This window comes from Oculina patagonica, chromosome 13, assembly GCF_052425735.1.
Source record: "Oculina patagonica isolate OP01 chromosome 13, crgOcupat, whole genome shotgun sequence".
Taxonomy (NCBI): domain Eukaryota; kingdom Metazoa; phylum Cnidaria; class Anthozoa; order Scleractinia; family Oculinidae; genus Oculina; species Oculina patagonica.
This window is the reverse complement of record NC_135770.1, coordinates 36,995,526-37,009,492: the sequence shown is the minus strand read 5'-3', so window position 1 is coordinate 37,009,492 and position 13,967 is coordinate 36,995,526. Positions and strand designations below refer to the sequence as shown.

Genomic DNA, 13,967 nt, shown 5'->3' with positions numbered 1-13,967 from the left:
GTCTTTGTTTTTGCGAGGGCTCATTTTCCGAACAGCGGCAGGTAAACGAGCCTGTCATTCGCCCAGTTTTATTTTCGTCGTGTCTCATTTAAGCCGTGTCTTATTTTCTCGTATAAATAGCCCTAACGTTAATGATTGCTGTTTTAGGATTGGTACCTTTTGGGGTGAAAATAAATAAGGGGCCCCTTTCAAAATTGACGACAACCATCCCGTGTCACTTTAGCGTGGGAGCTGTCCGCCCTACCACGACCATTGCTAAAGCTTTTGACTGTTTTTGTTATCTGGACCAGTTGCAATCATACAAAGCGCTCTACCGGTGGAGAAAAGTCGCTATCCAGTGGCTTTGTCAAGCGTTACAATTTTTTGGCACAGGGCGCCAGAACAGGTTTATAGACGCACGTGATTTCAACTCGCTGATCTTGTTTTCGTTTAAAGCTTCATTGTTTTTGTTTAGAAACTGAGTATGTTCCGTTAAAGATTTATGATCAGCAGAGTTTTTTTGCACTTTGCCCTCCCCGACTAAGGTCATCATCATCATTGTTCCTTTTCACCCCCTTGGGAGCATAGGGCGTCCACCAGTTTCCTCCAGCGTACACGGTTCTTTACTAATGCTTTAGCTCTTTCCCAGGAGTAGCCTACTCCTTCCAACTCCTGCAGCATGGATCGCTTCCAATTGTTCCTTGGCCGTCCAACTTTCCTCTTTCCCTGTGGGTGGTAGTGCAAGGCTTGTCTTGTCACATTGTTACATTCTCTTCTGAGAGTGTGGCCAATCCAGCGCCATTTCCTTCGCTTAACTGATGTTACAATGGATTCCATGTTGGTCCTTCTTAGCAGCTCTTCATTGCTAATTACGTTCGGCCACCGGACTCCCAAGATGTATCTGAGTTTATTGTGAAGGGCCTTAGTTGAACGCCAGGTCTCACAACCATATAGAAGAACGGACTTGACATTGGTGGAACATATCCTGAGCTTGGTGTTTAGAGAGAGCTGCCTGTAAGAGAGCTGCCTGGTTGTAAGGCCCTAAATGCATACCTGGCCTTGCCGATCCTAACACTAATATTCTTATTCCGATTATCCCAGTGCCTAAAAATTTTAAATGAATACAATGTTACGTAAATCTGGCAAATCATATCCCGACTGTAGATTCAACAGGAATAAAATTTCATCCGTACTCCGCACGTTGTTGCTGACAATTTTTTCACAGCATTCTTATTTCATCTGCTTTTCTTAGACGAATACGTCCTTTGCCACTTTATTGGACGCGATTTTGATCAATGTGACCACTTTTAACTACGCGCACCGGAATCATGTTTCCATAATTGTTTCCTCGTCTTGCGTTGTTCAATGCCGCGCGGAAACACGGAATGGTTTTTTTCTGCCGTGTAGCAGAGGCAATTTTTGCTCCTTGGAGACAAAAATTGACGCTGGAAACAATGATTCCCGTGTGGCAAAACTGGAAATCACTGGGGAAACATTGGCGCGCTCTGTGAGTGTTTCTGGCACAAGGGCACGTCCATAATGATGAAGCAAGGCAAGTGTCACTTTCTATCCTTTACTTTAAAAAGAGTAAAAGCAAGTGTCCGTTCCCCCATAGCCTCTGATCCTTTTGCTGCGCAACACAAAAGACTCTGAGATACTACACGAAATCAATAATTTTATCACCAAAAATCTTGCTATGTGGTTCCACAGGACAGCTCTACGTCCAAAACCAAAATAGTGGCACTAACTATCATATAGCTTTTGGTTTAGCTAAAGCCTATAAAGAACGGGATTTTCACTTATATTTTTTAGCAAAAGCCAAGCATTAAAACAAATTTTATGAAAAACCCAATACTCCCATTATTTATACGAATGTATCCATAATCCTGTTCCCTGTTAAAAGAAAACAATCACAATGGCCCAAACAATAGTCTTCCCTTTTGTACTAACACGTATTGTTTAACTATTTTCGACGTTCTAAATTAGGAAAATAAGCGTTGATGCGCCCGCGCGACGGCACGAACCCGATTAGGCAATCTTTTATCCTGTTCCAGGCGTACGGTTAGTTGAGGATTAGCGCGAATAACGGCGAGTGGAAAAAAAGACGAGGTGTTTGGGGCGAGGGGGCAAGTCACTCCGACTAACCCATGGTCTATATTCATTCGCCGTTCTTTGTGCTTTCTTCCTCCGGCCAACTGAACGCCTGGAACAAGCTAGCTTTCTTTTTTTCGGTGCGGCGGATAACAGGAGCGCCTGATCGCAGGTTATTCCGTGCGTTGGGACTAAATTCGATATTCATGAAGTTTACAAAAGCAACGCAATTAAGGGGGATAATGATTCATTTTCTTTCCTCAATCACTTTCACGAATATGCGAGTTGATATGCGAGTTGTTTCGGAACTCCGATATCGGTTATTGTTGTTTCCAAATTTAATTCCAAAAACTTTCAGAATTCGCCCAAATTTTCTAGACTTCCCTAGTTTGACCCGATAAAATAATATTTTTGGAGTGTCATGTAGATAGTAATAAGGACAAAAGCTGATATATACAATTCAGTTGTTGGACAATTGTTTTTTATTACAAAGAACTCGGAATAATGAAGCATTTTTATTACTTCAACGGAAACTAATCAGAACAGATTATTTTGCCGAAATATTCAGAGCTATCCTCACTGTTAGTGATACAAAAACAGAATAGCTCTGGGGTCGAGAAAGGACACTTTGTCTTCGTCCTTGCCTCGCCAATTTTTAGAAAAAGAAACGTCTGGAAAGCTGTCACAAGCCGAAAAAGTATCGTCAAGACAAGACAGGCGAACACAGTTTAGATGACACCTATCTTGGCTTTACCAAAATTGAAAATATGCCTTTTCGAAAATTAACTTCGGTCGTCTGTTTCTGAAAAAATTTGCATAATTTCATTTCATGCATCTTGGTCTCTTACTGCTCTGTTGGAATAATTTGTCTGGATTAATTTTTTTGGAATAACTTGGAATAATTTGTCTCACGTTTGAGGCGTAAATAAATGCTTATCTGACTTATCTCATCAATGTCGCCTTTGTATATAACCAAGTAAATAGTCCATATATTTTACAAGGATTTTCTCGATATTATATTTGTTTGGAAGCTCTACGGGTGCAAGAATAACTACCCCCTAGTTCATGGTAATTTTATATTGTATTGAAGTAATAGAAAATGGCGCACGAGCTTAGATAACCTGATGGAAACTCTCGAAAACTCGAAAGACAGCTTCAAGAATTTGATAGTTCAGGTAAATTACATAAGTAATTTTTAACTCTCGATGTCTTTGCATCAAGCTATGTAATCAAGAAGCAGCCGTATCTATATTTTTTTCTGTACAATGCAATTAAAATAATAATGATTATCTTTACACATAGAATGTTTACATTCCTTATGCGAAACGACCACAAACCAATCAGAGCGCGCGCTTTAAAATAATAACGACAAATTAAAGCACTAAAGTCATAGATCACATCCAGTTGTCCATAGAGACCAAACCCGCCAACATCAAAGGTTTAACTTATCGTCGAAGTTCACAATTAAAAAATACCAACAGCAAGGTAAGACATGTCTGTAACTAGTGATAAATTAATTTTTAAAGTAGTTGAGGTACGAGCTGGAGAGTAACGTCGCCATCTCATGTAGTGTCGCCTCTGTAAAAATAAGCTGGGCCCAGGTTATCTCTGTAAAATATTCGTTCCGGTCTTTGCGACGCCACGTAGTACTTGTCGCTGCCAAAACCAAGAACTGAATAGTACCAAAAGTGTAGCTTTAGTTACAGTGGTGTTTTTTTTATGGAACAATCTTCCTGAGAAGCTAAGCACCTTTACCTCTTAAATAGAAGCATTAATAAATTTTTGCTATGCATCGGACTGCCAAGGAAATATACAGAAAACGAGTTTATAGACAAACTTTTATTCATTTCATATACATAACTGATATTTTAAAGCCCCCCCTCCCCACGGGGGGAAACTGTCGGCACCAAGTCAAGCTGTCCGCCTCAAAGAGAGTTTAGTTTATGCAAACAAGTGAAATTCGGTTTGATCCACTGGAGTAAAAGTAGACTTCGCCACAATTTGGATTTGCATCAAAAGTGAGACAATAAGCACTTAACGATTCTTCCCAAGGGAAATGCTGAAGTTTCTTTCCCCGAGAGCCCATGACAAAGATGGATGACTAATTTCGACACAGATCATGTCAAAAGAAAACAAACCCTTTGATATCGCCTTTGACAGGGATTTGACGCGCGTCAGATTAAAAAGCAGATATGACGCGAATCAAAGGTACGTTTTACACGGGTTAAAGTCAAATTTCACGGCATCTTCACCTTTGAAAAAAATGTCAAAGGCGTACTATCTTTGACCAAAATCAAAGACGGTCTTTGCCGCGATCAATGGCATGGTAAAGGTTTAATTGATTGACAAAGACGGTCTTTACCATCTTTGAACATAGCTGGAAAGGTGTCCCCACTTACAGCGGTGTCCGCTTCGAGGCTTCCTTCCGAAAAAAATACAATACTGAGGGGTCATTTTATAATAAATTGGGATCATTATGATGTCGATATTATTTCAGATTCGATCTATTTAGTGATCATTTTGGGATTGGAATCATTTCGTGAGCTGTACACCCAAAAACATATTACTGATCATGTTTCGTAAAAATCCCACAAAGTCTACCCTATTTATTGTTTAAAGCGATCGAATACGTTTGTTAACAAAAGGCGCGAGCATTCAGCACTTTGAGTTTTAAGGGGTTGCAACAACCGATTGGGTCGAACATGAAGTGGAAGAACTACATGTGCTTCCACTTCATGTTCGACCCAATCGGGTGTGGCAAATTTAAACTTTCAGCTGCTCTAATAGGCCATTTCGGGTTGCCCTTTGTCTCTGCTTCAAAAACGAGGCTACGTACGAAACCATTCATATGAAAATGAGTTTCACCAACGACTCCATTTTCATGCAAATAAAACTCATTTTCATTTGAAGGGTTTCGCACGTAGGCTCATTTTGAAACAGAGACAAAGGGTAACTCGGAAATGGCCTATTCTCGTCACATTTTATATTAAGACCTCGCCTGTACCACCCCCAAGCTTAGCTTGCTATATCTTTTTCTAAGAACCAGTCGATTGCAAGCCTCAGCTCTACTTAGCTTGACGTTTTTCATATCTTACAGCACAATGACAAAGAAAGGCTACAGAAAAGTTCCTGGTCATGACACAGTAAACCATCATGAACTTCAGCATCCACTAACCACTGCAAACTACTTATCCGTCCTCACGTTTTGGTGGATGAATGGCATTTTAAGAAAAGGAACTAAACAGCCATTAGATCAATCTGACTTCCTGCCTCTTCACCACCAAGATAGAACACGTGACGTCACAGAGCGTCTTCAGAAGCAATGGAACAGCGAAGTTCAAAAGTGTAACGAAGAAGGAACAGAACCTAAACTCTGGAAAAGCGTCATAAAGATAATATCGTTCAAACAATTTTGCATATCTTGGACTCTGCTGTTATTAGAATCTGTCGCCCAAGTTATGCAGCCATTACTGATTGGGATTCTTGTCTATTTCTTGAGGTCTGGAAACGCGGATCCTGTCAATTTATACCTTTGTGCAGGACTAATGACTTTCAATGGTTTACTATACGTTTTTTCCAATCTAAGTAGCTTTCACTTGGAAATACTGGGTATGAAACTGCGAAGCGCTTTGCAAGGACTAGTTTATCTCAAGGTAGGTGCTGGCGTCATTTCGAATTCTATTGCAAGGTTAGGTTACTAACGTAGACATACACCAAATTGAAGAAACGTTGACCTTGCGAAAAGCATAAACCACGAACGATTAGACAAAATGGGATTCTGGGTAGACAGCTTTGGTAAGCTTAGTAATATTTCATTCAATCATAATCAAGATATTTTCTTTCTTTGAGAGGATTCAGGGAATGAGTTATGGAACCTGTCTTATTATAATGTTCATTCTTCACAGACGACGATTCATCAGTTTTTTCCGATTTCCCAGTAAACCTTTGGGTCGTTTGGTTTTTGTTTATGCTTTTCACGGGTCAACATTTGTTCAATCAGGTGTATTTCTGGCTGTCTTTGCTCGCTGGCTATGTTTGATTATGTTACGTTTTCTATTACTGTTATCTTGAGTACGGACGTGCTCCGAGTATAGCTTTGATATTTTGCGTGTTATATGCGTGAGTATTATAAAGCCCGACGCGCAAGGATAATAGCTGAAATAAATTTTCTTCTCACCATTGTGGCACAGGGTTTGCGCACGTAAACCAGCGATAAGGTAACTACTGTCCTCGAGCAGAGAGAATAATAAAAGAAAACACTTGGTCATAACAATTGAAGCGAAAGGCAAGTCTATCTCGAGTGCTACGCGACTTTGTTTATTTACATTTTAATTGCAGCAATTACCATCTCTTCTATCTACGACTTGCTCTAGGCCCCGTCCAGCCCAGCGCACCCAAGCAAACCCCAGCCCCGTCCAGGCTCGTCTATATATGAAGAAGAACTTATAATTGATATATTCATACAGGATAAGCACTTTAGGGTTCATTACATGATCTCGATGCTTAGTTCATAATTGTTTGTTCTCTCTACAGATCACCTTGATAAGCCAGCAAACATTACAGGAGGTAACGACCGGTCACGTGATCGACCTGATATCTAATGACCTTAAGAGGATTGCACAGGTCCCCAGGGATCTACTTTCGTGTATGGCTTCACTGGTTGAAATTCCAGTTGCAGTGTCCTTAATGGTATATCTTATTGGGTGGCAGTCACTTATGGGCGTGTTGCTTATTTTGGCCGCCACGCCGTATATCTTCACCATATCATCTCTTTGTGGCAAGATTCGCAGGCAGATAGCTGAGGTGTCGGATCAACGAATATTATTAATGGATGAATTGGTGTCAGGGATTCGTGTGCTGAAGACGCATGCATGGGAAGAAAGTTACAGAGAAAAAGTAAAAGTGTTGCGAAGGTTAGTTAAATTAAATTGCAAACGTTATTTAAATTTGCGATAACGGTATTATAGGTATAACTTTAAATGCTCTGATTTTTTTTCACTGATTACTGAAAAGGCGCACTCATTCTTGCTAAAAACGATAAACGTCGCAAAACGCGTTGGTAATGATTTTGGCGCGTCGTAATGTGTGTAATAATTAAGGAGCTTTAGCAATGACGACGGCGACGCCGAGGACAACGCCTGGTGCAAAATGAATTTATATTTTACTCTAGAATATCGTGATTATCCAGAGTTTTTCAGTGTACTCTATTGGTTTAGGAACTAGCTCCAGCTGAATATGTAAAGAAAGCGTTCATTCCCAGATAGAAATACGGAAATTTAGCTGTCATTGTTCACGTTCTCCAAGATACGCAAAACTTGGTCATTTCACGTTGATGTTTCGCAGAAAACGGCCAAGAAATGTACCAGGATTTAAAACGCACGTGCAGAGCTATTATTCGGCTCATTAAACCTTTTGTTTGGTGACGTTCTCGTTCACGTTGCCGTCGTGGTTTGCTAAAGCTCCCTATTAGTGTGTATTCATCCAGTAATAATCATCTAACATTATCTTATCTTTTAGGAAGGAAATTTCAAAAATCCTCAAGAAGAGTGCTCTGTTAGCAGCAATAGAACCCGTGTGCTTTGTTATCGGAATCGTGGCAACCTTCATCTCGGCCATAACAATCATTCTCACGGGCCACACTCTCACACCAGAGAATGGTTTTATGTTACTCGTCTTCATGAACCAGATTTTAAGACGCGATGTGTCATTTAGGTTAACGTTCATGGCTCCTTCGGTATTTGAATCGCTTGTTTCATTAGCAAGAACACAGAAGTTTCTCCTTTTACAGAATATGCCTCTTGGTTATCAAGACAAATACAATGGTCGCACCCGTATATGTGGTTATTCCGCAAAAGATAGCGAATTCTACCCCTTATTATGCAGTTTAGAAACGTTTCCATTGGTTATCCAAACTGGGAAGAATCCTAAAGACAATGCATGCAAAATAAGTGACTTCGTGTCACCGGATGAGTGGCATTCAAAAGAACAACAAAATGGGTTAACAGTGTCGCGTGCAAGTTATTCCATAACAGGACCCTGTGAAAAGAGAATCCTTGTTGAGGTCAGTTTTGATGCACCCACAAAAAGTCTTACAGTAATCACTGGCCAGGTTGGAAGTGGAAAATCTACTCTTCTCTCCTCGATAGCTGGCGAGGTCACCTTATCAAGCGGGACAATACTCTTTTCTGGAAATATAGCTTATGTCTCACAAAAAGCCTGGGTTTTCTCTGGAACTATTCGAGACAACATCGTATTCGGAAAAACGTACGATGAAAGTAAGTTTGCTAAAGTTATTGAAGTATGCGCCCTCCAGGAGGACATGAGCAGATTTCCGAAACGAGATCTAACATTTGTTGGAGAGCGCGGTGTCGCGTTAAGTGGAGGACAGCGGGCTCGCGTCAACCTGGCACGCGCAGTGTACGCAGATGCAGACGTGTATCTATTGGATGATCCTCTAAGTGCTGTTGATGTTAAAGTCGGGGAACATATTTTGAGCCAGTGCATTTGTCAACATCTTGGCGGTAAGATTAGGATTCTGGTCACGCATAGCAAGAGGCACATGGAGGTTGCAGATCAAGTGGTTGTGCTAGAAAAAGGCTCTGTGATGCAAAAAGGGCGTTTTTCTGAACTGAAAGATGGAAGTACAGTAAAATACCTCCTGGGTACAGATTTGGACAGCGACAATGGAAGGGCGACCGGGAAGAATGACGACGATCGAAATCCTAACACCATCGCCACAATCGTTCCACCTCGCGATGGTAGCTTTCCCGAACACTTGGAAATTTCTGAAGAAGACCGGGCTGTTGGGGCGATCTCGTTAAAATTGTACTGGAAATACTTCAGAGCTGGAATGCATCCAATTGCCATTTTTGTATTAATTGTACTATTTATAGCAATGCAAGGTAAGGGAAATGTTTAAGTCCGTTCCATTGCAAGCAAATGAATGAGTCACGTCAGAAAAGGTGCCTAACCCATGTTAACTAATAACCATGAAGTGACTAGAAGTACTAGTTAGTATTGCTACTCTGCTTTGATGGGATGTTGGGCCTTCACTGGTAACCCCTCCGCTCACCCCACAGCATTTTGTAAGGTTGCCTTAGCAATTCGTCATTAACCATCTCGACTGAGCCGCCCAACAAACACAAAAAAAAAACAAACCCCTTAAACATACCAAGTGTTTAATTGTTTTAACGGCTTACATGGTCGTTGATAAGAGTCGGTCGTTAAGCAGTATACTGCTCTACGACCCAACTCGACTGTAACGTCATGCAGTGTGAATTAGAAAAAGACACCATCAAAATCACTGCCTTGAAAAAGCCGCAGACAATTTGCTTTCAGTCACGCGATAAATGTTTTGTCAATCGCCAGGGCATACATTATGAAGTAGCTTTTATCTTTATGCATGGTATCGACTGTGATTCGACTGAGGTTTCCTATAAGTGCTTCTTCAACTCAACAGTCAAAAAGCAACACACAAAGGTCGACTACTGCTTCCTGTATTTTTATTTAAAGGAAAGAAGTAACAATACTCGACAAGTTCTACTCTTTTGGTTTGGTAGAGAAGAGGACGCCCCTTATGCAAATAATGCCATTAAGATTCTAGCGTCCTTTTTTCAGTAGTTACATTTTACCTTTGTAGGCTTGATGTGTTGCTTTTGTCTGTTGCCTCTTAAGCCTCATCTGACATGGATTACATCTTTTTGTTAAACAAACTCAGTTACTTTAGTTATGGTCATAAAAAATTGGGCTGGACTGGGATAGGAGAAGAGGAAGCCGTTGGATCATTGATAGTTTTTAACCAATCCCTGAATATCTATATGACAAAAATGTGGGGCTTATGTTATTCCCAGAAATAGAACAGAAGCACATAAGACACCTTTGGCTTGCTCTCCACTAACATGGCGATTTCCTCAAGTGGGGGGAAGGGAAGGCGGCACCACTTACGAAACTTTGGTGTAAGGGTATCAAGACTGACTGTTTTGTTTGTTATTTGATATTCTTTATAGCTGGTTTGACTTCTCCTAACGTATGGCTAGCTTATTTGACAACTATGCCAATGTCAGACCAACGAGAATCAACAACCTTGAGCATTTACGCCGGTCTTGTATTCGGATCCCTGGTCCTTTGTCTGGTCTGTGTCTTTGCTTTCTTTTACATCTCTCTCAGATCTTCAGAACGCCTGCACGATAAAATGGTCACCAGTGTACTGCACGCTCCAGTCCTTTTCTTCGACATCAATCCTGCCGGACGAATATTGAACAGATTCTCTCAAGACGTAGGCTGCATGGATGAAGAACTTCCAATGAAATTCGTATTCCTTATTCAGATCAACCTATTGCTATTTTTTTCTGTCTTGGTTCCGGCAATTGCCAGTTTTTGGATTCTCCTTATAGTGGTTCCTTTTGTGGGTCTTTTTGTTTACTTGACAAGTTATTATTTGAGGACTTCGCGTGAATTAAAGAGACTGGAATCTATCTGCCGCAGCCCAGTCTTCTCGCACTTTTCAGAAACCATAACAGGTTTGGACACCATTCGAACACAGAAGATGGGAAACGAATTTATCGATCAGTTCTACAGGTAATATAGCGTTCCAAGAGTGTTTTTCTAAAACTGTTGTTACCATCTCGTAAGGAGTAGGAGGGAGGGGGGGGGGGGGGGGGGAATCTGAGCTGAGCTCAGGGTCCAAGGGGACTTGGACGAGTTTATGTGGACTGGGATGGAGTCAAATGTTTGTTCCATATGGGCTTTGATGGCTGTTTTAGTTCAAATTAATTTAAAATGATCGCGAAGAAATATTTGGTATTTATAAGATCAGGAAATAACTAATATTTCTTTGTCTAATGTGATTGATACTCCAAATAAGAGTATTCTTGTGAATCTAAAGATGCCTAGAGTAATAAAGTAGGGACAGGGTTATCCGCTCTCTTTGCGGTGGAAGACGTAAAAAGTTGTTATGTGCTAGGCTATTGTCTTTTACTCATTTATAAACTGTTGTGGAGTCAAATATAGGTGGGAACAAAACAAAAAATCATTTTCTTTCATTTACACTTTATTTTAAACACACGGTAGGAAAATCACCTGCCCGCGTATTTTCGTAGCATTTGAGGTTTTACGCGGAAACACGGTTTTCTTACTCTTTCATTTCTTCGTTCACGCTAATTAAGGGTGTCCTTTCTTCCCCTTCCTCCTCTGTTAAAAAGTGGACAAACCTGTCCCAACTATACTACTATACTACTACCCAGGTTGTCTAAATCCGCGTACGTCGTGAACAAACGTCTTTCGCAATTCTCAGTACTGACTCTTTCCCTCTCTCTCATCTGCATGACTGTCCAGTTGTTTACTAAGGTTGACCGTGCGCATGCTGTACTTCAGCCAAGCAACTTGATTGGCTGTCTGTTTTATTTCCTTCTAGACGCCAAGACCTACAGAACCAAGTTTTTTCTATGGTGTTGGCGAGTGGAAGATGGTTTGGTGCTCGCGCGGATTTCCTGTGTACATTGTTTGTTGGTTTGGTGGCTGCAGTTTGTGTTCTTATTAATCTAGATGCAGGTAATCTACTAGTGTATGAATGAATAATGACATTATTCGGAATGATGCATTGTACGATTTGGTTAAAAAATACATTTAGATTCTTCCGAAGGAAAACTAGAGGAGACTTTCAAGACAATAATAAGACACTGCAACAATCGTATTCAGAAGCACACTTCATGCAAATAGTCTACAAATGTGCCATGATTTACGTATACAGTAAAAACCCGCGAATAAGAACCTATTGTTTTTCAGATTAGCCTAAACAGTTTCTTACATAAAGGGTTTTTAACACAAATTTAGGCTAATTAGATTCTTAATAGGTTCTTTATTTCTGAGGAAAAAAAATTCAATGTTGTTAAATAGAGATTTTAGTGGTATTCAGCCTTTTTCTTGTATAAAATTTGCATTACGTGGCATCTAGGGTAATAACGCTTACGTATAGGTTACATATCTCCAAAGAGGATCCAGAATGTCGACTTTTCATATTTTCCCAAAAGTAAACATTTAATCAATTGTAGAAAATAGGAACCTGTTTTCAAATTTAAGGCTCAATAGGTTCTTATAAAAATGGTATCTTATTTGCAAATTTTAGCCTAACAGGTTCTTAAATGTTAGGTTCTTACGCGCGGGTTTTTACTGTATTTTTTTCTGAGCAGGAAAAGTACTTAAAAGGCCATTCCCGGCGAATTGTGTGTGTTACTAGTCAGTTTTTTAAATTTTGCTAATTAATAATTTTGTCCGCAAGTCCATCTGCCCAAACTGCTACCAAAGTACAACTAACAAATACTGCTTATTTTATATTTCATCTGCATATATTCTTAGAAGCGAACAATGTTTTTTAATTAAGATGAAGATACCGTACACCACACTCATTAAACTAAATGATTTATTTGTTTTCTATGATGCAGTGCGTGTGTCTAAGTTACTACTCGCAAACTGTGGTTAGATTTGGTCAATTAAGACCCAATTAAGTTCGATTGATGATGAAACATTTATTCTACCCAAACGTGTACGCCACCTGTTTTAGATGCATTTGAATTTTGCTTCTTCATGAAAAACGTGCTAAGCTCTATTCATATTATCAACAGCTGTAGTTGGCCTTATATTGGTTTTCCTGTCTGGAACTGTCATCGCTTCCAAGTATGCCACGCGACAATGTGCAGAGGTTGAAAACTTGATGACGTCAGTGGAGCGAGTCATTACGTATACCGAACTCGATCCTGAGCCAGCATACAGCATCACGACGATACCACGCGATGACTGGCCATGTGTTGGTGGTATTACCTTGAAAAATGTCACCATGAGGTATTACAAAGGCGGACCGCAAATTCTTAAGAACCTGAGTCTGGATATTCAAGGAAAGAGGAAAGTGGGAATCGTGGGTAGAACAGGAGATGGAAAGTCATCAATCATTGCTGCCCTTCTACGCATGCCTGAGGCTGATGGTGACATCTCAATCGACGGAGTGGATGTAAAAAGTGTAAACCTTCAAGAATCGCGTCGATGTCTTTCAGTTCTTAGCCAAACTCCTGTGCTTTTTAGTGGATCGATGAGAAATAATCTGGATCCTTTGGGAAAACACGACGAAAGGGACTTGTGGTCTGCATTAGAAACCGTACAGCTCAAGCCATTAATTGAAAAGCTCGAAGGAAAACTCGACTACGTGTTATTGGAGAGGGGCGAAAACCTAAGTGTCGGTGAACGGCAACTCGTGTGTTTGGCTCGCACGTTGTTACAACAAAATAAGATTGTCGTTTTGGATGAACCCACAGCACAGGTGGATCCAAACACAGAACAAACAATCTGGAACATTGTACGCGAGAAACTTAAGAATTGCACTGTGATTACTATAGCGCATCGATTGAACACCATTCGAAATTGTGAAGTGATTATAGTGATGAGAGATGGCGAGGTTGCTGAGCTGGGCAACGTAGATTCTCTTCTGGGTAGGGAGGGTGGAGTGTTTTACAGCATGGCAGCTTCTCAGCACTCATTTTGATATCTACTCCAAATGTAGTTTCATCAGATATAATCCATAGTGCTAGTCTTATTTGAAAATCGAGGTATTCTGAATTGCATGGAGCAGACAAGTAAATGAAGAGTCTACTCTGATAAGCACTTATGGTTAACTGTGATAACAGGTTTTTTGGCTGTACTGCTGTACGGACACTTACTGGTGGCGGAGAATGCTTTCAAAACACAGGTGAATAATAAGCTCTGGAGAGCACCACTTTGTTGTACTTTCGTTGTAGTCGAAGAACTATAGAAGCTCAGTCGTTATATTGGACTTTTAGGTACAAAGTACAAGATCCTATTGTGTAGATTTTTTTGGGATAAATTTAAAATTACGCACGCGTCCAACACAC

At 40.4% G+C, this 13,967-nt stretch overlaps 1 protein-coding gene across 1 annotated transcript; it reads left to right on the top strand.

Annotated features, from left to right (window-relative positions):
• The first annotated feature begins 4,967 nt into the window (after positions 1-4,967).
• LOC144634502 (ATP-binding cassette sub-family C member 4-like) lies at positions 4,968-13,756 on the top strand. The gene is made up of 6 exons (XM_078493466.1): positions 4,968-5,723; positions 6,604-6,983; positions 7,588-8,972; positions 10,077-10,647; positions 11,483-11,619; positions 12,690-13,756. Exons 1-6 carry the CDS (start codon positions 5,172-5,174, stop codon positions 13,598-13,600), a joined length of 3,936 nt encoding a protein of 1,311 aa, XP_078349592.1. The 5' UTR covers positions 4,968-5,171; the 3' UTR covers positions 13,601-13,756.
• Positions 13,757-13,967: the final 211 nt, after the last annotated feature.

Bases quoted from the DNA above. Each gene is read 5' to 3' on its own strand.
- LOC144634502 (XM_078493466.1), top strand. From the start codon at position 5,172: ATGACAAAGAAAGGCTACAGAAAAGTTCCTGGTCATGACACAGTAAAC. The intron at 5,724-6,603 runs GTAGGTGCTGGC...TTCTCTCTACAG, and splicing joins AAGGACTAGTTTATCTCAAG to ATCACCTTGATAAGCCAGCA. The intron at 10,648-11,482 runs GTAATATAGCGT...ATTTCCTTCTAG, and splicing joins TTTATCGATCAGTTCTACAG to ACGCCAAGACCTACAGAACC.